This window comes from Hemicordylus capensis, chromosome 16, assembly GCF_027244095.1.
Source record: "Hemicordylus capensis ecotype Gifberg chromosome 16, rHemCap1.1.pri, whole genome shotgun sequence".
Lineage (NCBI taxonomy): Eukaryota > Metazoa > Chordata > Lepidosauria > Squamata > Cordylidae > Hemicordylus > Hemicordylus capensis.
Window position 1 is genome coordinate 1,513,152 of NC_069672.1, and position 22,644 is coordinate 1,535,795.

General features: G+C 54.7%; 1 protein-coding gene across 5 annotated transcripts in view; it reads left to right on the plus strand.

Annotated features, from left to right (window-relative positions):
* Positions 1 to 22,644, plus strand: part of PLEKHG5 (pleckstrin homology and RhoGEF domain containing G5) — a 108,511-nt gene that overhangs the window by 78,510 nt on the left and 7,357 nt on the right. For all 5 annotated transcript variants that reach the window (XM_053281169.1, XM_053281170.1, XM_053281171.1 and 2 more), the window contains 12 exons: positions 9,174 to 9,359; positions 10,377 to 10,550; positions 11,450 to 11,545; positions 12,304 to 12,354; positions 15,216 to 15,365; positions 15,907 to 16,017; positions 17,329 to 17,478; positions 18,256 to 18,390; positions 18,529 to 18,648; positions 19,152 to 19,284; positions 20,613 to 20,728; positions 21,994 to 22,166. In XM_053281169.1, coding sequence (XP_053137144.1) covers positions 9,174 to 9,359; positions 10,377 to 10,550; positions 11,450 to 11,545; positions 12,304 to 12,354; positions 15,216 to 15,365; positions 15,907 to 16,017; positions 17,329 to 17,478; positions 18,256 to 18,390; positions 18,529 to 18,648; positions 19,152 to 19,284; positions 20,613 to 20,728; positions 21,994 to 22,166 — 1,595 coding nt within the window. The remainder of the gene's footprint in view (positions 1 to 9,173; positions 9,360 to 10,376; positions 10,551 to 11,449; positions 11,546 to 12,303; positions 12,355 to 15,215; positions 15,366 to 15,906; positions 16,018 to 17,328; positions 17,479 to 18,255; positions 18,391 to 18,528; positions 18,649 to 19,151; positions 19,285 to 20,612; positions 20,729 to 21,993; positions 22,167 to 22,644) is intronic.

Below are 22,644 nucleotides of genomic sequence, written 5' to 3' on the forward strand. Positions count from 1 at the left end.
GTTTGCTGGGTCCATGTGGTTCTGCTCAGCGCGCCCCCAGAAGCAGAGCTCTGCCCGCCTCCCAGGGATCTCACATCGCCCACAGTGGACCCCTGAGAGGAGTGCCTCTCTCAGGGCCCACCCAAGCAGGGGGGCAGGCTTGAAGCACCCCCCGGATCCAGCCCCAAATGATTGCAAAGGGGCTGGAATGCCGGAAATGGCCTGTGCCACCGATTCCAAGCAATGGCGTCACTTTGCTACCTGTATTTCTGCTGTCCCGCAGCGACTCCCCGCCCCGTGGGGCTCAACCAGCCTTCTGACCCACCTTCCCGGTCCCTGCTCAGCTGCGATCAGAGGTCTCTGGTGGCCCCGCTTCTCCCCTCCCGCCCCAAACCTGATCGATGGGGCGTTGCTTGAGCCCTGCCTACCTGCCTAGCAACGCGAGTGCTTAAAACTTGAGGTTGGCACCAAACGGCGAGAGTTCAAAACAAACACACCTTTTGCTTCCTGGCTCCGTGTGAGCAAGCAGGACGCAGGGATGAGTCCCTCGGAAGGGCGGATGTCATGCAGACAGGAGACCCGTTCAGTTCCCGTTGCGTTCAGTCACTGGCCAGTCCACCCTGAGCACTGGGAAGAAAATTGCCGCCTTGAAGGAGGCCGGGAGCAGGAATCCATGACCCCCAGCAGCCCGTTGGGAAGCCCAGGGCGTCGCCCCACTTCTCTCTCCAGGGACCTTTGAACATGGAGCATTGCTGCTTTCCCTTTCGCCAGTCTGGGGCTGGAGGGGAATCAAGTTAACTCTGCTGGCTGCTCCGACCTTCCTTGGTTATGGCGAGGAGCCAGTTCTCTGTTTTCAGAGGAGATGCACCGCTGGGGAAAGGGAGGAGGGAGGAGCAACTTCCTCCTCCTTTCTTTCCCTTATCCTGGATTGATGGTTTCGGACCGCTCAGCTCTTGGAGGGTAACCCAGAGGTTCTTAGCCCTGAGTCCCCAGAGCTTCTTGGATTTGAACTCCCGTCACCCCCTGCCACAGTGGCCAAAGGCATTGAGGCGAGGGATGATAGGAGTTGTAGTCCAGGGTTCAGACCCCGCCGGGGGTAACCATTTTATTACCGTGAGCCAATGTGGTGTAGTAGTTGTAATACTGAGCGAGCACCTGGAGAGCCCCCAATTCAAATCCCGCCCCCCAGCCAGGGAAGCTCATGGCTCAGTCACTCTCTTCGCCTAACCTCCCTCACAGGGTAGTTGTTGAGGTGAAATGTGGAAGGGGAGGCCATAAGCACCACCACGAGCTTCTGGGGACGGAATAAACATTTCATAAGCGCATGGATGGTCCTTGCCTTCTACTTGAGAGCGCAGAGGTTTGCAGTCCTAAATGATAGTGTTCCCAACTGGTAAAAGTCCCCGTGTATCATCCAGACATTTTCAGCTGGGTGCTTTCCAGACTAGACCCTGCAACAGGGTCACGACGTATCTCGGAAGGGTGCTTCCCCACTTCCTGTGTTGTGACACCGCAGTCCCTACGCTGACAGGAGGGTGCCATTCACATTTCCAATGCCCTTAAAGCCCTAAATGGCTTGGGACTGGGCTACCTGAGACAGCGCCTTGCCCCATATGTCCCAACCCGGACTTTCAGGGTGCCAGGTGCCCCTGCCAAACGAGGCGAGGCGGGTGGCTACCAGGGAGAGGGCCTTTTTGGTGGTGGCACCCCGTTTATGGAGTAGCCGCCCTAGTGAGGTTCGTCTGGCACCATCATTTTGTTTTTAGATGGCAGGTGAAGACCTTTCTGTTCACTCAGGCTTTTAAAAATTGATTTAAAAAAAACAGGTTTTTAAAAAATAATGTTTGTGTGTGTGTGTTGTGATTTAATATGTGTTATGTGTTTTTATTGGCCGTGTTAATGCTGTGTTGTGAGCCGCCCAGAGAACTATTTGTTAGGGGATGGCTAACAAATGAAGTTGCTTATTGATTGATTGATTCATTGATTCATTGATTCAGTCATAAGCTGCCCTGGGTTTGGGCCTCAGGACTGCCCACCTGCCCAAGTTTACCTGCGTCTCGTGTCTCTTGAGCACGCTGGATAGAGACACACTCAGCCCAGCCGGCCGTGCCTGGCTCTCCCGCCTTGCCTTCCGACTCGGGCATCTGCGTCTCCCTCCAGCTCTTGCTGCCCAGCAGAGGCTGCTTTGGGCGCTGGAGAGCCCGGGTGGGGTCCTTGCAGCAGCAGCAGCAGCAGCAGCCGTGGGCAGAGAGCAAGCCGCCCGCCCTCCCACCCCCAAGGCCTGGCCTGGCCCCCACTGAACAATGTGAGCAGGCGGGGGGGGGGGGGGAACAGATGAAGACCCAGCCAGGCGGGGGGGGGGCAGGAGGCCGGGCTTCCCAGAGGCACATTGTCTGCCTGTCAGCTGCTGCTCTCTGCTCACCCAAAGGGCAGACAAGCGGTCACCACCACCGGTGCTGAGCTGTAGTAGGCAGGGGGCTGACCCTGAGGACCCGCTCGGGCTTTATCTCCCAGCTCCTCGGTGGGCCCTGGAGCAGGGCTGGCCTGGTGGAGCCTCTCCTCCTCCTCCTCCCCCCAGTCACGGGCTGGAGTGAGCTGGGACCAAGCAGCCCCCGCTGCGCTTTGCAGCACGAAGCCCGGCCTGCACCCTTTCCACAGGGGGCCCCCTGAGCCTTTGCTGCGTCCCTCCCTGGGGTAAGCCTGGCAACTCCCTTTGGCCCACCCCCCCCGGCCACTGAGCTCGCCCTCCAAGGTCCTTTCCTTTGCTCCCTGGTCCTTCCCAGGGCTGGCAGGCGCTGTCCCATTTCTAGCCGGCCTTCCCCGGAACGGGTCCCCTTGACTCCGTTCCGGGAGCCGGTTAGGGTTAGGGTCGTGCTCCGTCCGCCTTCCCAGGGATGGTGATTCTGAGCTCATGGCTGTCTCTGCTTCCCCCCCTCGGCTCTTGTTTTTCTCTTGCCTTGTCATGTTTTATGTTTTGTTCTTTTTCATTTTATCTCTTGCGGAACAGGCTGTTTTGTCGGCGCTTTTTCTTTTTGATTCGTTTATGCTCTCTTGGCATTGTTTGTTGTTTCTGAGGGGAGGAAATGGCTCTCTCGGCTGCGAGGCAGGATCTGTTGCGTGCCAAAGACGAAGAGAGCCAAATCCTTCCAGGGGGCCATGCTCCAGAGCAGCAGTTTCAGCCTGTCTTTGGGGAACCCTCAGGTTCCTTTTGTAGACTTTGGAGAGCTGGCAGACGAGCTTCTCCAGAGATCAGCTGCCTCCTTGCAGCTCTTCCCTTGCAATGCACAGCTAGAGGGCTGTGTTGGCTCTCTTTCTAGGCACGTATGCTCCACTTATGTAGGGCTGATGTGCCCCCATCGCCCTCTTTGCCATATCCTCTCTATCTAGGGTCACCTTTGAAGACGATCAGGAAGCTACAACGGGTCCAGAATGCAGCAGCTCATTTACTTATGGGTGCCAGAAAATATGACAGGGTAACATCTCTCCTGCAGTCATTGCACTGGTTGTCTATTCACAATTTAAGGTCCTGGTTTCGACCTTCAAAGCCTTGCGGGGTTTGGTGCCTGTCTCCCTACAGACCCGTCTCTCCCATCCAGTTCCATCCCGTCTGGTCAGGTCATCTCAGATGGCCCTTTTGTCGGTCCCTGATTTCCGAGAGGTTCGGGGCGCTAGGACCCGTGAAAGGGCCTTTTCGGTTGCTGCCCCACTTCTCTGGAATTCCCTTCCCCTTCGGATTCATTTAGCTCCTTCCTTATTGATTTTCAAATCTCTATTGAAGACTTTTCTTTTTCGCCAGGCTTTTGCCCTGTAGTTTACCTATTTGGTTTTTTTCTTTTTTGTTAGTTACTTTAGTTTTAATTTAGAATGTAATTTTAAGGCTGTCTTGCTTTGCATGTTCTTGTACATCGCCCAGAGTCTTCAGAGTGGGCGGTATAGTAAATGTTTCAAATAAATAAATAAATAAATAAATAATCAATCAATCAATCAATCAATCAATCAAAGGAAGGAAAAGGGAAACGCAAGGACAAGCTCATGCTTTGAAATGAGAGCAATGCACTCCATAGTTCACCACTGCTCTGCTGCTGCACGTACCTTCTGGTGTTTTGCAGAGGGAAATGCTTGCCACCCGCTCCCTCTCGCATCTCCTGCGTGGCATTAGCTGGAGGCTTTTCTCCTGCTGCTGTCTTGCTTGACTCTTCAACCGCCTCTCCTTCATGGATTTCAAAGCCAAGATGGGATTTATTCTTTGGGTTAAAAACACATTGGGAAACCATCCTTGTCTCCCAGTCTGTCATCAACGGTTCAAAACAGACGCCCAACTGCTCAGGGCGTGAAATGGCTGCGCACGGTCTGCAGGGCACCTTTGAGTTGATACGCATCCTGCGTCCCCATGGATCTCGATATACGCCGGAGGCTCAGCCCTGGGAGTGGGCTGGGAGCCAGTGCCAGACGGGACCCAGAAAATCTGACTTTTGTTTTAGAACTGCACTACAGCAGCTCAGGGCCACGTATGCAGCCTGTCGGGAGTGACGTGTTGCGTGATTGTGGGGGGCAGAGCGAGCCCCACTGCCCCACTTCTGCACCTGGGCACTTTCCAGCTTAAACCCTACCACAGGGTCACTACGGATCGGCTAAGTGTGCTTCCATACTTCCTGTGCGGTGACACCGCAGTCCCTGCACTGACAGCAAGGTGCTGTTCACATGTCCGATGCCTTCTTTTCGGGTTTTATCTTTGCGTTATCGTGTTACAGCATTGCATGTGCGTCGCAAAAAAGCAGCTGTATTTTCCTGTAGTAGGAGTTTGAGATTCTGGGAATAGTTTTCAATACGATCCTGCCAAGACGAAGCATTTTACCCCTGTTGTAGCGTGTAATTTAACTAATTTGGCAAAGAGGCACCTTTTAACGTGGTGATTCTCTTTATTTAGCCGGGGGAGAGTAACTGGCCCTCTCCACCCCCAGCACTGTACCTCCAGTGACTGTTGCTGGTGCCTGTCTTATGTTTCTTTTTAGATTGTGAATCCTTTGGGGACAGGGAGCCATCTCATTTATGTATTATTTCTCTGTGTAAACTGCCTTGTGCCATTTTTGGAAGGGCAGTATAGAAATCAAATAGATAGATAATCTGGAAAGCACCGTGTGCCAGAACACCATGAACACCTCCATCTTCTCCATTTCCCTTCCCTTCCCAGCTGCTGTCAGAGATATTTTGTGTGCAGAAGCCATACCATTGTTCCAGTTTCCACCCCCAAATTATAACTTGGTGCCATATAGTCTTGTTTTAATGTTTGTGTAAACTGCCTTGGGATTGTTTTAATGAAAGGCGGTATACATATTTTAACAATAAATAAACAAGACAGTATAAGGGCGATGAAATACGAGTTTCCACACTGCAAAGCTTTTTCAATGACCTTCTTTAATGCACAATAAAAGTTAAAAGTTTAAAAACATTCAGTAGTTTAAAACTTAAAACAACTAAACCACAGATGTAACAAAATAGCAAAACTTTTCGATGCAAGATATCATCCTCAGTGCTTTATTGCACTTTTTAATATTGCACATTTATTGCACTTGTTATAAATAAACAATAAATAAATCAGCTTAGCGTTAATACTGCATTGCTCCAATACTGTATTAGCACCTATAGGTTACAAATAACCTTGTGTTTGCATACATACAAATGTTATTTGGGTTATGGCAGGGATTGAGGGAACACAAAACCAATGTGGATCGATATGTCAGTATGTTGACATGGTTAAAATCATTTTAAAAAATATTTGCAAAGGTGCCCAGAAGTACCTGCTGCATCCTGTATTGTCCCAAATACAGGAATTGCTGCTAGGAATTACTGAAAAAAGGTGGGAGGAAGTGTTTTGGAAATTTCTGCAATGCACCAAAATTCCACTATGGATGAGCCATTGTGGAAAGGGTTCTGTGATGATAAGACAGTTGCAAACTGCTGGCCCAGAACAAGGAGCATCTTGATTTCATGCTCTTTCTTGATAATACACATCAGTCTTTTCTAAGACCCCCTTTCCTCGCTTGTGTCTTCCACCTTTCACCATCTGCACCTCTTGACTTCAAGAGGATGCCATAAATGTGTTAATCTGTAAGGTGCCTCAGGACCTTTATCTGGTTTTTCAAAATGGTATTATACATTACGATGGCTCATTATCAGGCTGAATTCTCTTGGTGGATGTGAAGCATGAAGGACTGTGATATGGGAAGAGGGCTGAGAAGAGCTGGCTGGGCGGAAATGCATGTCACATAGCAGGGGGTCCTGGCCCCGTGGTGGGTCTCCAGATGTTGAAGGACTACAACTCCCAAGGACCGAAGGCCATTGCAGCTGAGGGGTGATCTGGGGGCCCAAGTTGGGAACCCTGGCCTAGAGGGCTCTCTTGGGGAAAGGGGAATGATGTTGGGGGGTTAATCTCGTGGGGGGGGCGGAGGGGAGATGCACATATTTGGTACTGTGATGGACGGGCAATGCTTCTTCACTGATGCTTTGCACAATTAAAATGAAAAGTTCTGTGTGGGGGGTGTGAATGGAGGCAGCTGCCTCTGGTTCCTGGCAGCTCAGGTTGCGCCTCTCTCTCCTGCCCCACCTGAGTGCTTCACTGCCTGCAGGCTGGCCATTAGTCAGGTAGAGCTGGACTCACGCAGTTCTACCTGATGAATGGCCAGCCTGCAGGCAGCACAACTCTTGGGCAAGGCGGGAGAGAGAGGAGCAACTTGAGCTGCTGCTGAGAACCGGAGGCAGCTGTGCCTCCTTTGGTGTCCCCCCCCCCGGCTTGTTAGGGTGAGCCATGATTGGCATGGGTGCATGGGCCAGAGGTTGCCGGTTCGAATCCCCGCTGGTATGTTCCCCAGGCCCCTATATAGCCGCGATCTAGGAAGATGCTGAAAGGCCTCATCTCAGACTGTGCGGGAGGAGGCCACGGGCAGCCCCTCCTGTAGTCTGCCAAAGACAACCACAGGGCTCTTCTGGGGGCGCCAGGAGTCGACACCGACTCGACGGCACGCTTCACTTTCCTAGAAGTAACGTAAAATGTAATCTGTGTAACGGTTGCGGCATCACTAAAGCAGCCACATTACAACGCAGAAACAGAACAGATGTGATTCCAAACAATAATCGCGGACAGAGAGCATGCTTAAAGGCGGGATGACCCCAATTCCCCACCAAGGCGCCCGTTTTAAAGCCCCGCCCCACAGGAATCCCACACCTTATTCGGCTGGGTGTTTAATTCCCCATGAGGATTGGCCTCTCAGTCACCATGACGTTGCCATTCACCACTGATAGGTCATGGACCCCGCGGACTGATCCGTGACTGATCCGTGGACTGTCTTGTCCGTTCTCATGCACGTCTCTGCTGCCTCTTCCTCCACCACCACCCCTCACTCTGGGTTTCCACAGAACTCACATCCAGCTCTCTGCGGTTTCTAGCCTGATGCTCAACTGCCAGCAACACTTTCCCCCCTGGGTATTCCCTTGGCCTGCGGTCACACATTGACCACAATCTGCTACAGTTTTTGGTGGTTACTGTCATCACTTGTTTATGTCAGGAGCCATTTCCCCGTAGGGTTAATACTGACTTTACGCCCATTCTGTTATATATTTTGAATGGGTGTGTTTGTGTGAAATAAAGTCAGACTTCCCGATTTCCTGCAGATACACAGGAATTTTGCATACACAACCTTGCCACTTAAGTTAGCTGAATGCACTACTTTTTAACACTGGGATATGCTGGGAGGAAAGGTTTAAATAATTTTTGGGGTGTTTTTAGAGAAGAAATTCTGACTATAATAATCATCCTAGTTTACTGTTATTATTGTCAGCACATTCTTAGCACTTAAAACTCAGTTTAATAATTCAAAAACAGCATTGTGCCCTAGAGAAGCAGAAGATATTTCTCAGATTCAAATTTAGTATGGGTTTACCACATATGGTAATTATTCATTAAAATAAGGAATTGAAATCCTACAAATTTCAACTTTTCGTTCCCTTTTGCAAGCACGTTAATGCAAAAAATGCCATTACATATATTTAATTTCTTAAACTTCCCTATAAGTGTAATCTATCAAAATGACTTTGCGTCAGTGACGGGCCTCATAAGAACATAAGAGCAGCCCTGCTGGATCAGGCCCAAGGAAGCCCATCTAGTCCAGCCTCCTGTTTCACACAATGGCCCACCAGAGGCTTGTCTCCTTAGCTAAGCAGGGTCTGCCCTGGTTTGCATTTGGATGGGAGACTAGAAGTGTGAGCACTGGGAGATCTTCCCCTCAGGGGATGGAGCCGCTCTGGGAAGAGCAGAAGGTCCCAAGTTCCCTCCCTGGCAGCATCTCCAAGATAGGGCCAAGAGAGACTCCTGCCTGCGACCTTGGAGAAGCTGCTGCCAGTCTGTGACGACAAGACTAAGCGAGATGGACCCAGGGTCGGACTTGATAAAAGGCAGCTTCCTATGTTCTATGTTCCTAAGTGGTCGCCGCAGCGGAAACATAGCAGTTGGGCTTGTTTCTTGTGCTGGGCAGGCAGAGATCTGGCTCCTCTTGGTAACTCCGTCTCTTGGAGCCTCATCCTAGTGGCTGTGTCTGCGCTTGGATGCTGGTCTCTGTGGAGGATTCTGCTGCCAGCCCCTCAGGGCCCTGCAAAGCAAATTCGACCCACCCCTTTCCCCTCGGCAGGACCCTCGGTCTCTCCCTCCGCCTCCAAGGCGTACCAGTCCGGAGTCAGAGAGGGCATTCCACTTGTGCCCTCCAGCGTGGAGCTGGCAAGGCTCCTTTCTCCAAAACAGTTGATTCACCCCAAGCTCTGGTGGCCCCCTCTCTGCTCCCAGGTCGGGCCACCTTCTCGCCCTGGCCTGCCCTGCGGCTGATGCAGAGTCCAGGCCCCTCCGGGGGGAGGGAGGGAGGGAGGCTGGGAGGAGGTCTCCTGGGGCCCGGAATAGCAAGGCCTTGCCCGGATTAGCTGAGCAGCTGGCCTGGGGATTTGGGCTCCTCTGCCCGGCTCAGGAGCTGCGGCTGCCATTAGCCAGCCAGCCGGAGACGGAGAGCAAGATGTTTCTGTGCGCCCTCCTGCAGCTTTCTTTCCTCCTCAAGGTACGGGCCGCGGACCCCCGCCTCCGTGCCTCCGGGAGAGCCCCTGGCCCGCTGCCTTGCCTCCTCACCTGTCTCTCCTCCCCGCCTTTTGCCTTGCAGGCCCCCGGGAGGCAGAGGAAGAACATGAATGAGTTTCTGGGCGACTCCAACATCCCCAGCCAGGACCCGCTGCAGAACCTGGGCGCCCCCTTGGCCAGCAACGGCATCGACACCTGGAAGAACCGGGCCGCCAGTCGCTTCAGCGGCTTCTTTGGTTCTGGCGGCAGCGCCGGGTCCTTCTCACGGGTATGTTGGTGGCCTTCCCTGGGCCCGGTGCCTGCCCCCTTCTCTGCCCCTCAGATTCCTCCCTTCTGTGGGTCTGCAGCTTGGAGGGATGTTGAGGAGGCCAGATTTCCCTGTGGGAAAGCAGACGGGTGTCGGGTCATGGGCGAGGAACAGAGCAAGGAGGACAGAGCAGGACTCCCAGCCACTTCATGGGGGAGAGGCCTACCAAGGAAGGTGGAGCCTCCTTGCCCAGAGGCAGTCTACCTCTGCCTTCAGTCCCAAGGGATGCAAAGAGCAGGGGAGCCCTCCTTGTGGCTCCCTGAAGGCATCTGGCTGGCCAGTGATGGAATCAGGACCCCAGGCAAGATGGACCTCTGGTCTGCTCCAGAAGGGCTCTTCTGACACCAGCAACTATTAGGCATGAGAGGTTAATAGAACCTCCAGATTCAGAGGCAGCATATCTGAGTACTAGATGTTGGAAGCAAAGCGTGGGTGAGTGCTGTTGGCACCATGCTGTGCTGTGAGTCAAAGGCCATCCACGGTCGGAAGCAGGATGATGGTCTCGGCGGACCCACCCGACTCTGAGCCAGCCAGGTCACTTCTGACGTCCTTTTGGAGAGTGGGCCTATCAGCTGTGGCCACCCATGATCACTAGATAGGACTTCCATGTGCAGAGGAAATCTTCCTCTGATCGGAGGTGTTGTGGCCTGGGAAGGGCTCCTGCTCTGAAGCCCTGCAACTTCTCAGCCCTCCGGGAAGAAGGAGGCTGCACTAGACGGACCTTCCTCCTAATCCTGCAGCCGGGCTCTCGGCGTTTCCAAGCTTTAAACCGTGGCGTAGAGGAGGGGGGCATGGCCAGCTGTGGCCACCACCCTCTTCTGTGCCCCGGTGGAAGGCCCAGGGTTCCTCCGGGGCCACCCTCTGGTCCCGAGGGGCTTGCGATGGGTGTGGTGGGGGTGGTGTGTCTGTCGGGGGCGGGGGGGGGAGTCTGGCCGCCTGGCGCGGGGCCCTTCCTCAGCCCTCTCCGTGCCCCTCCAGGAGATGGACAAGACGGAGCAGCTGGAGAGCAGGCTGCACAGCTACGGCCTCTTTGGGCTGCCCAAGTTCCCCCAGCAGCTCCGCTTCGACCAGGATTCCTGGGAGGAGGAAGAGGACGATGACGCCACCCTGTGCCTGGAAGACAGCTGGCAGGAGATCATCGAGGGCACGGAGGTGAGGCGTCAGCAGAGCCCCCGGGATGCTGCCGCTGCTGGGCCCAGGTCTGGCTCCCCTAGTAGGTCAAACCCCAGCAGGTGAACTCCAGATTACAGCTGGCATCCGATTAAAGGAACCTTAGTAGCCGGTCAATCACAGAGGCTTGGGTTGATGGATGGATTAATCACCCGTCGGTTTGGAACATTGACGTAGGAGAAGAAACAATTGCTCCAAAGTGGCGGGGGGGGGAGGGAGCGAGAGCGTCTTTGGGTTCCATTGATACCCTCCCAAGCTGCAGCAGGTATCACTTGAGAAGAGGCATTCTCGGTTCTCTCCCATGCGGGAGGAGATACCTCTTCTGAAAGAGCACTTGGTGCTTGGAGTTGTCCTAAGGACTTTGATTACAGGTGTGTGAAAGAGAGAGAGAGAGAGAGATGGGGGCTTATAAAAAGCTATAACGTGAACATCCCAAACACAGAGGGATGTCCTCACCTCTCCCACCATAGCAGAACTCTGCCAATTCGGCGGTGTGGGTCTTGAAGCTAGCTGAGGCCAGGTGGGCTCACTCTCCACAGAAAGCACTAGTCATCATCAAACTAAGGTGGTTTTAATTGCCCACATGATTCTGCTGTCCTCTCCCTTGAGAGCCTCTCAAATGCCAAAAGAACCTTTGCTCTTGGTCCCGGGACAAGACCTTCCTTGGCAGTTAAACTGCTTGGGGAATAAGGTGAGGACAGGCAAAAGGAAAGATCCTGCCCTGGTTCCCCAGAGGCCTCTGGCTGGCTGCTGTGGTGGGCAGGAAGGATCCCAGAGGCCGCCAGATGGCGCTTCCCTCTCACCTAGCTGGGCTCTCCCGGTATTCGGATGAGACCCGCCTGGGCCCCGGAAGGCTAACCCGTGTCCCCTGCCCCGTCTAGGCTCTGACCCGCCGGCAGTGCCACCAGCAGGAGGCGATCTGGGAGCTGCTGCACACGGAGGCCTCCTACATCAAGAAGCTGAAAGTCATCACGGACGTAAGTGCTGCCTCCCCCGGCAGAAACGCTGCCCCCCAAGAGCCCCCCAGGAGGACACAGGCCGGCCCTTACCTGCCCCTCCAGAGCCTTACATGAGTCAGGCTCCCTAACCGGGAACAATCACCACGGGACAGGCTTCAGTTCAGCCTTCTGGACTCTGAATCAGGATGGGGGGAGTGGCAGGATGGGGGGAGTGGGAGGGGTGGGACCCCAGAAGGTCAGGCTGGGATGGGAGGAGGCTGGGACAGCTCACCTGCGAAGCACAGAGCTCCCTGGGGTGGCGTGCTGAGGGGCAGGAGAGATTCCTGCTTCTCATGGGGGAAGGGTGTGTGGCGTGGGTTAGAGGGAAAGACTATCTCTGTGCTTCCCCACCCAAAGGAAAGTCAGCTCGTCACCCGCCCATGCCGGAGGATTTAGGAACCTAGGAAGCTGCCATATACTGAGTCAGACCCTTGGTCCATCTAGCTCAGTATGGTCTTCACAGACTGGCAGCGGCTTCTCCAAGGTTGCAGGCAGGAGTCTCTCTCAGCCCAGAGATTCTGCCAGGGAGGGAACTTGGAACCTGGATGCTCTTCCCAGAGCGGCTGCATCCCCTATAAGGGGAATCTCTCCCACTGCTGACGCTTCTAGTCTCCCTTTCATATGCAACCAGGGCGGACCCTGCTTAGCTAAGGGGACCAGTCACGCTTGCTACCACCAGACCCCTCCTTGTGTGAAGCACAACCTGATAAGACCCCCCCCCCCACTTCTCTCCACAGCTCTTCCTGTGCTGCCTGTTGAACCTGCAGGAGTCCGGACTGTTATGCGAGGTAAGCACTCTGGTCAGTCCCTCACGTTGCCGTATCCCTGGCTGAAACACACACATACAACCCGCCCCCCCCCCAATAGGTCTGGCTTGGACGACAGAATAGAACAGAACAGAATGTTGATTACGGTCTATTGACCAGCAGAATATCGGACACCACCCCCATGAGGCCCATAAGCCAATAGAATAAATGCAAGACAGTCTTTTAGAAATGGAGACTAGACACGGATAACCATTAAAAGCTTGGCTCATGGTAAAACGCAGGATTTCTTGGAAGTAAAACCCCATAAAACATGAATATTTTTAACCTGAACATAAATAAGCATTCAAAACCACAGAAGGGGGCTCGGGGATAGACACACTTCAGGCGTCTTTGGCAAATGCAAACAGCCTCGGGGCTGATGTTGCTGCTCTTTCGGTTCTTAACCAGCCATGATCTGATAAAATCAAAGAGATCTGAAACTCATCAGATCTTCCAGGAAATTTGGCAGCGAGGGAGGAAATGAACTTGCCACGTCTGTCATGCGCATTGTAAAAGGACGCTGATGCTGATCCAACAGCCCCTGCATCACAAGGAGAAGGCCTCTCTCTGCAGGGAGCTTGGCAGTATCTCCCCTTGAAAAGAGCCGGAGGCAAAACTATAGGGCAGTGCCCAGCAGCATCAACTGGGTGGGAGACAACTCCTTCCCACTTGTGTGAGCTGAGCACGCCCCTGTTTTTTTAATCATTTGTTAAAGAAAAGCAGGATTGGAGGCGGGGAGCTGGCTCGTCGGTACAGCCCCAGAGGGGTAGGACGATCGTGCGCTACCCAGATCCCACCCCCAGCTTCGGAACGAGGTCGGAGCAAAAACCCTCCTACTCAGCTGGGGCTTGACGGATGAGCACAAGCTCCTGGCCCCAACCTTGCTTTGATCTAACACACGGTCAGATGTCTGGAAATTGGGTAGGACCCGTCTCCCACCCAGTTTACGCTCGTGTGGATCTGCCCTGTTTTGTAGGGTGCCCGGGTGACTGCTCTTTGGTATTTCAGAACGGTGAGATTCCACAGATGGGCGACTGAAGCAGAATCTCTGATTCTGCAAAGTATAGCAAGTGAGCCTAAGTGGTGGAAGAGAGCTCAGACCCCTTTGTAATTCATCCCCGCAAATGCGCTGCTTAAGAACCAATTTGGCTTTATGATATCCCAGAGGTCTTAAACGGGGCAGAGCTATCCTTGAGTGGATGTGTTCTCCCCACCGTCCCCATCCCTCTGATTTGCTCCTAAAGCTCCTGGAAATGCAGCGGGGCGGTGGGGGGGGTGCCTCCTAAGCTTTCCACGGCCACCAGCCCTTTAAAGACATCACGGGCCGGTGCTGTCACCCGGCACAAGACCTTGTTTGTATTTTGATGCCTGCTAACGCTCCAGGAGCTGGAAGGTGCAGTCCCTACACTTTCCCAGCCGCACACTATAAAAACAGCATGGCATGGTGCACGTAAACCCTGACGTTTTAATAGTGCCAGTGGCCGTGAGGAGGAGGAGGAGGAGGAGGAGGAGGAGGAGGAGAGAGTGGCCCAGGAGAGAAAGAGGCGAGCCGAGGGAGGAGGCAGCGGCTACAGGGCTGGTGGCCAGGCTGTGGCAGCGGCTGCATTGAGAACATGGGCTGCCGCCACATCGCCACACCCCTGGCATTAAAAATTGGGAAGAAAGCCCATTAAAAAGCAATATACCTACAAGAGCCTTTCCCCAGACACTTTCATGTGTAGGACTGGATGATATTTTACCAGCCCATGTGGTTGCAAAGGGGACGGGCGGAGGGTGCAGATGCCCCAACGCCCTTCCGGGACGTCTCTTGATTGTGTGAGGATGTGCTGTTCTTCCGGATGGCCAAATAGAGCCGCCACCCCCCACCATAAAGGGATGTCCTGGGAGGGGTTTGGGGCGTCTGCACTCTCGGCGTGTCCCCGTTGAGATCACCTGGTGGGCCAATAAGGTATCACCCAAACCGGCTCACAGAGGGGACCATCAGGCCACTGGAACTGCTCAGGGCAGATGCCACGACCCCCAAGGCCAGGGACGCCGGATTGCACCCCGCTGGGCCGGCTGTGGGATAGCGCTGCTCTTGGCCCGCCCCTCCCTGCCTTCTCTGGGTGGCTTTTGAGCGCAGTGCTGGCCCCGCCAAGTGCTCTCTCATCGCTCTCTCCCCCCAGGAAGTGGCCCAGTTTCTCTTCGCCGTCTTCTGACGGGAAGCAGGCTCGTCATCTCTAATTGCTGGGAGAAGTGCCTTAGCCACACAGCCCGCAGTGGGGATGCTGCAGGGAGAGTGTCAAACACAGGCAGGCCGTTGCTTTTGAGGAAGCTGGAAGTGGTTGGCCTACATGTGCACCTGTTTCCCCCCAACATCGCCTTGGGCTCAACAGGCCAGCCAGGTTTTCAGCACAAAACCTGCCAGACCTTTCTGGCCAGAGGTGGAAGTTGTAATTCACCCTGAGCGCCAAGCCTGCTTTCAGACCGCGGTGAAATAACAGTAATCTGGCTCATACCTTAGTTTGTGTGCCTATATAAAAACACCAACTGTTGTGAAATCACGAATTTCAGTTCCTATACATGTTTGGTGCCCAAAACCTTCTCTGGAAGCCTTGTGAATTGTCCACCCTGGGATTATGAAACAGTTGGATGTGGGTCATCCAAGGCGACTGATTGGAAGGACATTTAGAACAAACGGGAGGAGGGCCTTCCTCGCACGTGGTGGAATTAGCCTGTGGAACTCACTGCCACAAGCAGCAGTGGCCCAAGATAACCTGACACCCGAAGAGGTGTGGCCTCTCATCTCTTGCCCCCTGCTCTGGCAAGTGTGCTCACCCCACCCTTTTTGGCCGCCCTCGCAGGTGGAAGCAGAGCGCCTCTTCAGCAACATCCAGGAGATCATCCAGCTGCACCGTGCTCTCTGGCGAAGCGTCATGGCGCCCGTGTTGGACAAGGCTAGGGCCAGCCGGGCCTTGCTGGACCCCACAGACTTCTTCAAGGGATTCAAGATGGTGAGCGTGAGGGGTCTGCCATGCCGCCACACAGTGGGGTGGGGACAAGGACACAAGTCCCTTGTTTCTCAAATGCCGGGGCCTGGAAACTCATCTCCCGAGTCCCAGAAGTGTGAAGGTTCCTTGTGGCTGGGCAGGTGTGTCCAGAGGCGCTCGGCTGCATTGGGATGCCCTTAGGCTGAACCTTGGCACTGAAGTTGGCTGTCAGGGCTGCCATGGGGCAGACCAGGGTGCAGAGAGGTGGGCAGAGCAGCCAGAGACCCACTTGGTCAGTTGCTTTGGCAAAGGAGCCAGGCCGGAGTCAGCAGCTTGACAGGGCCAGGCGGCACCCCATTTCTGGTAGCTGCAGTGCCACCCTCCCACCATCGGCCGTGGCGGTGCTGGAGAGCAGGCCAGCGGCCCCTCCCCTGGCAAGCTGTCCCAGCGGCACGCAGTAAGGCGTCTCCACCTGGCCGTGGAGAAACTCCTGGCTCCATGCAAGAGCTCAGCCAGGCTGCTTGAGTTCTGGAGCATGAGAGTTCTGCACCCCTGCCTCTTGCAGTTCGGCTCCCTCTTCAAGCCCTACATCCGTTACTGCATGGAAGAGGAAGGATGCATGGAGTACATGCGCAACTTGCTGCGGGAGAACGAGCTCTTCCGCATCTACGTCACGGTAAGCCTGGTCCCTGTGGGGCAGCCCCAGAAGGGCTCTGCCATGTGGTTGGGCCGAATGTGTAACTTGGCTCATCGGGGGGGTGGAGAGGGGCAGGGTCGCTTAAGGGCCCTTCACCCGTGGCGGGCCACACCTTCACAGCTGGTGATGCAGAGATACCCTGTCCGCGAATCCAGTGCCCAACCCGGTCCTACACCAGGCTGGTTTGTTTAGGTCTGGCTTGTTTGTGTAAACAGCACGGTGTATCCTCCTCTCTGTACATATTTAACCTTCACCTGACCAAAACAAAATACAATAACATACATTTAAAAAAACACACAAACCAATTTGCAAAGCTGCTCTGGGAATCTGAGAGGAAGAGAAGTTTTGAAGAGGAATGGGTGATGCTACAGGTGCTAGCCAATCAGTGCTCTCCATAGCTGCCTTTGCCTCCCTTCAAGCGGAAGCATGCTGAGAACCTGCAGAGCTTCTTTTTCCACCCCAGAGGGAGGGACTCTTTGTCTGGAGAGCAGTTGACCTCCATTGCCCTTGAAGTATGGCGTCTCTCTTTTGCTCTTGCTCCTTTTAGAAAATGACAGATCCCATGAAAAAGGCGGGGGATCGTGACCGAGGCCACCCGTCTACATAGAGAAATAATAAATAAAATGGATCCCTGTCCCCAAAGGGCTCTCAATCTAAAAAGAAACATAAGGCAATCTAAAAAGAAATATAATTCAACATGTGGAATTCTCTGCCACAAGATGTGGTGACAGCCAACAACCTGGATGGTTTTAAGAGGGGTTTGGATCACTTCATGGAGGAGAGGTCTCTCAAGGGCTACTAGTCTGAGGGCCACCTCCAGCCTCAAAGGCAGGATGCCTCTCTGAGTCCCAGTTGCAGCAGGAGGGAGGGCAGCCCCCTTTCAACTCCTGCCTGTGGGCTCCTCAGAAGCATCTGGTGGGCCACTGTGTGAAACAGGAGGCTGGACTGGATGGGCTTCCTTGGGCCTGATCCAGCCGGGCTGTTCTAACGTTCTTATGATAGGCCCCAGCAGCAGCCACTGGAGGGACGCTGTGCTGGAGACGGATAGGGCCAGTTGCTCTCCCCCTGCTCCATAAAGAGAATCACCACATTAAAATTGTGCCTCTTTACTCAGTTAGCAGGGGTAACCGTGGGGCTGTCTTGGAGCTGTGGGATGAGGGAGTTCCTCACGGCGTCTTTGGGATACAGACCGGCAGCTCCTTCGCAGGGCTGGGGTTCTGGGCGGGTGGGCGGGCGGCTTCTTCTCCCTCGCCCTGACCTCCGCCCTCGCTCCCTCCTTGCCTGCTGCAGTGGGCGGAAAAGCACAGGCAGTGCAACCGGCTGAAGCTGAGCGACATGTTGGTGAAGCCCCACCAGCGCCTCACCAAGTACCCGCTGCTGCTCAAGTCGGTGCTCAAGAAGACGGAGGAGCCGCTCACCCGGGAGGCCATTGTCACCATGGTAACCGGCCGAGGGAGGAGGCGGGATTTGGGGGGGAATGCTCATGGCGGTATCCACCCCCCCCCCAAAGCTGAATTCTGCAACCAGGCACTGCCCACGCGCTTTGAAGCAGGCCGTTGTGCACTTAAGGACTAGCAACTTGCTTCTCTTTTTAAAAGACCTGACAGATCGGTTTCTGGGGATTGGGGGTGTCTCGGTCTAACGTCAGTTTGTTAGTATGGATCACTGCCTGCTCCCCTTGCTCAGAGCCACACTGCCTGCTAAAATAAAGCGGGGGTGGGATGCAGCCCTTTGCGGATTGTACCACTTTAGGTGGGTGGCGGGGATTTAGAAATCTCCTGCCCATGGACAGCTAGCCAGGCAGAAGACTCCTAATCTTCACTTCCTCCTCCTGGGCTAGGTGTCTATGCAAAGCAAAGCAGCATTGGGTCTGTGGGCTTTCGGCCGAGATGCACACCCCTGCTTTTTGCAGTGGCACAGTCCCCGAGGACCCTGCCGCTTGCTTTCCCTAAGCGTTCCTCAGCTGAGCACGGCAGCCCCTTGCCAGTCACCCCACAGGGCTGCATGCAGAGGCCACAGCTCAGCTCTCCCGTGGCTGCAGGCCGTGGTGCTGAAGGGAGACTAGCAGGGGATGACTCTTTCCCTGCGGGTTGCAGGCTGTCAGGAGCAGAGGCAGCAGAAAGCGCCTGCCCCCCGTCCCCCCCCCCCTCCCAAATGCTTGCCTCTGCTGGGTGGGCCTGCCTCCCAGCCCCCTCCCACCGGCCGCCTTCCTTCCAGATCAGCTCGGTGGAGCGCTTCATCAACCACGTGAACTCGCGCATGCGGCAGCGCCAAGAGCAGCAGCGCCTGGCCACCATCGTGAGCCGCATCGATGCCTATGAGGTGGAGGGCAGCACCGACGAGGTGGACAAGGTGGGCCGCGGCTGGGGGGCCACAGGCGGGCGGGGGGGTCGTGGTGGGGAGGGAGGGAGGGAGGAGCAGCCTGGCGGTTGGGGCTCAGGGGGGGCCCCAGCTCCTGAATCCCGCCGGCTCTGCCCCTTTCCCCCCCAGATCCTGAAGGAGTTCTTGCGCCTGGACCTGACGGCCCCCATCCCGGGGACGTCCCCCGAGGAGACGCGGCAGCTTCTGCTGGAGGGAAGTCTGAAAATGAAAGAAGGCAAGGAGAGCAAGGTGAGCGGCGGCTGGCGAGGCTCGTCTCTCATTGTCCGGAGGCATGGAAGATGTGGTGGGAGAGAGAGGCCTCCCCAGATCGCAGCACTCCCAGCAGCTGGCGGGGAATCATGGCGGCTTCCCCGTATCAGACTCTCCCTGCAGAGTATGAGCTTCTGGAGTTGCTTCCTCTCAGGCCAGACCGCTGGACCGCCCCGCCCAGGACTGGCCACTCCGTCTGGCCCTGGTTCTCCTGGGTGCCGGGCAAAGAGGAACCTTCCTCCTCCGTCTTGGTGAATGGAGACGGGGCCTAGGAGCGCCTGCATGCCAAGCGGAAGAGGCCTCTGCTCCCGCCTCCCTCCCCGGCTCCCTCTCATTCCGTTTCCTCCACGGGGTGGCCTGCCGTCTGAAGCGGTATAGCCCTCCCGTAGCACGGTGTCCTTGAACTCCTGCTTCCTTGCCAGCCCTGCCTCTGGGCGCCTCTCCGGGCTCATGGCCTCCTGTCTGTCTGTTGTTTCCTCCAGATGGACGTCTACTGCTTCCTGTTCACGGATCTCTTCCTCATCACCAAGCCGGTGAAGAAGGCCGAACGCGCCAAGGTGATCCGCCAGCCACTGCTCGTTGACCGGGTGGTGTGCCGTGATCTCAAGGACCCAGGTGAGGAGTGTGTGCAGGGGTGTGTGTGTGTGTGTGTATGCAGCGCTTCCCCACTTATGTTTATTTATCATTTATTTTCTTTAACACATTTGTCTACCGCCCAAAACTCAAGTCTCTGGGTGGTTTACAACAAAACAATGAAAAGGTTTAAAACATGGCAACAATTTAAAATTTAAAACATTAAAACGATTAAAAACACAATTAAAACAGTATCTAATTACAAGCCTGGGTGAACAAATGTGTCTTGACTGCCTTTGAAAAAGTTGCCAGAGATGGGGAGGCTCTTCTTTCAGCAGGGAGCGCGTTCCAGAGTCTCGGGGCAGCAACGGAGAAGGCCCCTCCCTGAGTAGCCCCCAGACTCTGGCAACTGCAGACGGACCTCTCCCGATGATCTCAATGGGCGGTGGGGCTCAGAGGGAAGAAGACGTTCACTTAGCCTGCCAGTTGCTCATAAGGAGTAGGGTGCATATGCCAGGATTCCACCAAATGTGATCTTGGACTGAGAACGAATTCTAGCGGGTTTGTGCAGCCCAGTCCTCGGGGGCTTCAGGCTGCCTTTCATTTAGCCAGCTCTCTGTGCAGAACACACTTCTGTGGGGAGCATGATTCTGTGAGGAAGGAGCACAGTGTGGAGTTCTGAGGCTCTCGGGCTTCATTTTTAAATCAGCAAGTTTCTAGCCCTTATGTTTCCAGAGGAGTGCTTGCAAAGGCCTGGGGGGTCCCTGCTGAAACCTCCGGAAGCCCGTAGGATTGGCTGGAGACGATTAGGCCCCATTAAACAGCTACGACTACTACTACTATCACCACCACCACCACAAATATTTATATACCACTTTCTAAGAACAAAAGCACTCAGAGTGGTTTACACAGAAAAATATAAATAAATGAGGTGGCTCCCTGGCCCAAAACTGTTCACAGTCCATAAAGGAAGCTAAGTTAGACCTCAGCAACAGCCCCTGGAGGGATGCTGTGCTGGGGTTGGAGAAGGCCAGTTGCTCTAAATAAGAGCATCCCCACTTTGAATGAAAGGTGCCTCTTTGCCTCGCTAGTTAACAAGAACTGCAGTTAGAGACGTCACTCTTTGCTTCGTGAGCAGGACGGATGCCGTGGGCTTTGCTTCCCTGTCGATGTGCATTTTGTGCTGCATTCGCTGGTCTGCCCTGCACAGCGCCCTCCCCCGCAAGAGGCGCTGTGCAGAATGGGCAGAAATAAGAGAAATTAGGTCATTTTGCCCTGTTTGCATCATGGGGGGGGGTAGAATCCAGCTTCACAGGGAGAATGCCCCCCCCACATGAATGCCTGACTCCCGTGTGTGTCCTCCCCACCAGGTTCCTTCCTGCTGATCTATCTCAATGAGTTCCGCAGTGCTGTGTGTGCCTACACCTTCCAGGCCAGCGGGCAGTCTCTGTGCAGGAGCTGGGTGGAAGCCCTCTACAACGCCCAGGTGGGTCCCGCGGGAGGCAAGAGGAGGACGCCTGCAATCCAAGGGTGGATCTAGGGGGCAGGAGAACAGAGCAGAGGAGGGAACTCGGGTTTGGACCAATGGGGTGGGGTGGACACCATTTCTGGGCAATCCTCGTCATTTATTTAGAGGGAAATCCCAGTGGGAGGCACAAGAATAGATTTCTTCCCCCGTAAGTCTTTTGCTGTGCAGGGTCTCCTTAGCTTTCACACCCACAAACTTGCAAATAAGCATGTAAGCAGGCCCCTGCGGGATCAGACCCTTTCATCCAGCATCTGACCTTCCATCTTCAGTGGCCAACCCAAAGCTTCTGGGAGGCCGACAAGCAGAGCAGGAAGGCAAGAACCCTTGCTTACAATTGCCTCCCAGCAACTGGTATTCAGAGGTAGACTGCCCCTAAACCTGAAGGTTCTACATTGCCATCAGGACTAATAGGCAGTGATCAACCTTTCCTCCTCCATGAACATGTCCAATTTAATGTCACTTAAGTTGGTGGCCATTACCACACTTTGTGGCAGTGAGTTCCATACATTAACTGTGCATCATGTGAACAAGGGTGTTCTTTTGTCTGATGCCACTCCTGTTCCTTGGGTGACCCCAAATTCTCATAATATTGGAAGGAAGCAAGAAAAATGCCTCTTTTATTCACCCCTGCATAATTTTCTCTGTCGCGCGGTATTCCCCCTTCTCTGCGGTCCAAATACATAACCTGACCTTAAATGCCTCACACAGGCGTCTAAACATGGTTTTGTATTTCCGTTTTGCACAGAATGGTGTCATTGGCTCCAGCTGGCCTCGTGAAATGCTGACGGGTAGAAATGTTGTGCTCCCCACTTTTGAATCTCCTAATGCACAACTTCCGGGCAGATCATTTTGCTCTGTATAGAAGTAAACTGTATTTCTGTTGTAGGTCCCCTGCTTGGCCAGGCAGGCATTTCCCAGCTTCTCCAGGTAGAGTTGGGGGGGAAAGACCCCTGTCTAAAAACCAGGAGTGCCTGCTGCCAGTCAGAGTAGACAGTCCTGAGCTAGATGGGCCCAGAGTCTGCCTCAGGGCAAGGCAGCTCTGTGTGTCCAGATTCTCCCTTCGGTTACCCAGAGCCCCACAGGCAACTTCGGTTCCAACAACTGGGGTCCTCCAGCTTTCTTGTGTGCCTGGGGAACCCACTGGAATGTTCCAGAGTCATTTTGCCCCTTGGAATAGCGGCCTGATCCTCTGCACGTTTCTTCTGCTCCCCTCCATCCTGCAGAACATGCTCCAACGCCTGCGTCTCCAAGAGCACCAGCGCAGTCAACAGCTGCAGAGCCTAGAAGAGGAGGAGGAGGAGGAAGAGGAGGAAGAGGATGGCGAGAGCAGCACTTCAGGGGCGAGCTCCCCCACGATCCTTCGTAAGAGCACCAACAGCTTGGATTCGCAGCAATGGTGAGTTTGGGGTGGGGAGGAACCCAGCTGGTGTCTGGCAGGCAGAGGCAAGAGCAGGACATCAAGAGCAGCTGCATTCGGGGCTGAGCCGACCTCTGACAGCTCTGAAGACCAAGTGTCAGGAGCTTGGCTAAGCAGGAGTGGCTATTAAGCTTGCTGCTTAGGCCACTCTCAGGAAGCAGCCCTCCAGGTGGCTTCGCCCCACCCCTGTGAGCCTCGTCAGCCTTGCCTCTCAGGGAAGCTGATTTCAAGAAGCTCAGAGAGCCGAGGCAGGATTCCATGGCAAGGGAGACGGATGGGAATGGAACCCGAGTGTCCGGTTCCAGGCAGGGTCATGGGCCGAACGGGGGTTTCAGCTGGGGCAGGAGTCTGGGTGGAGACAACAATCCTGCGGGAATTCAGATCCCAGCTCTGAGGAGGAGCAAGGATGAGGCAAGGGGTTCAGGACCCCGGACAGCTCCAAGCAGGAGAGCTTTTG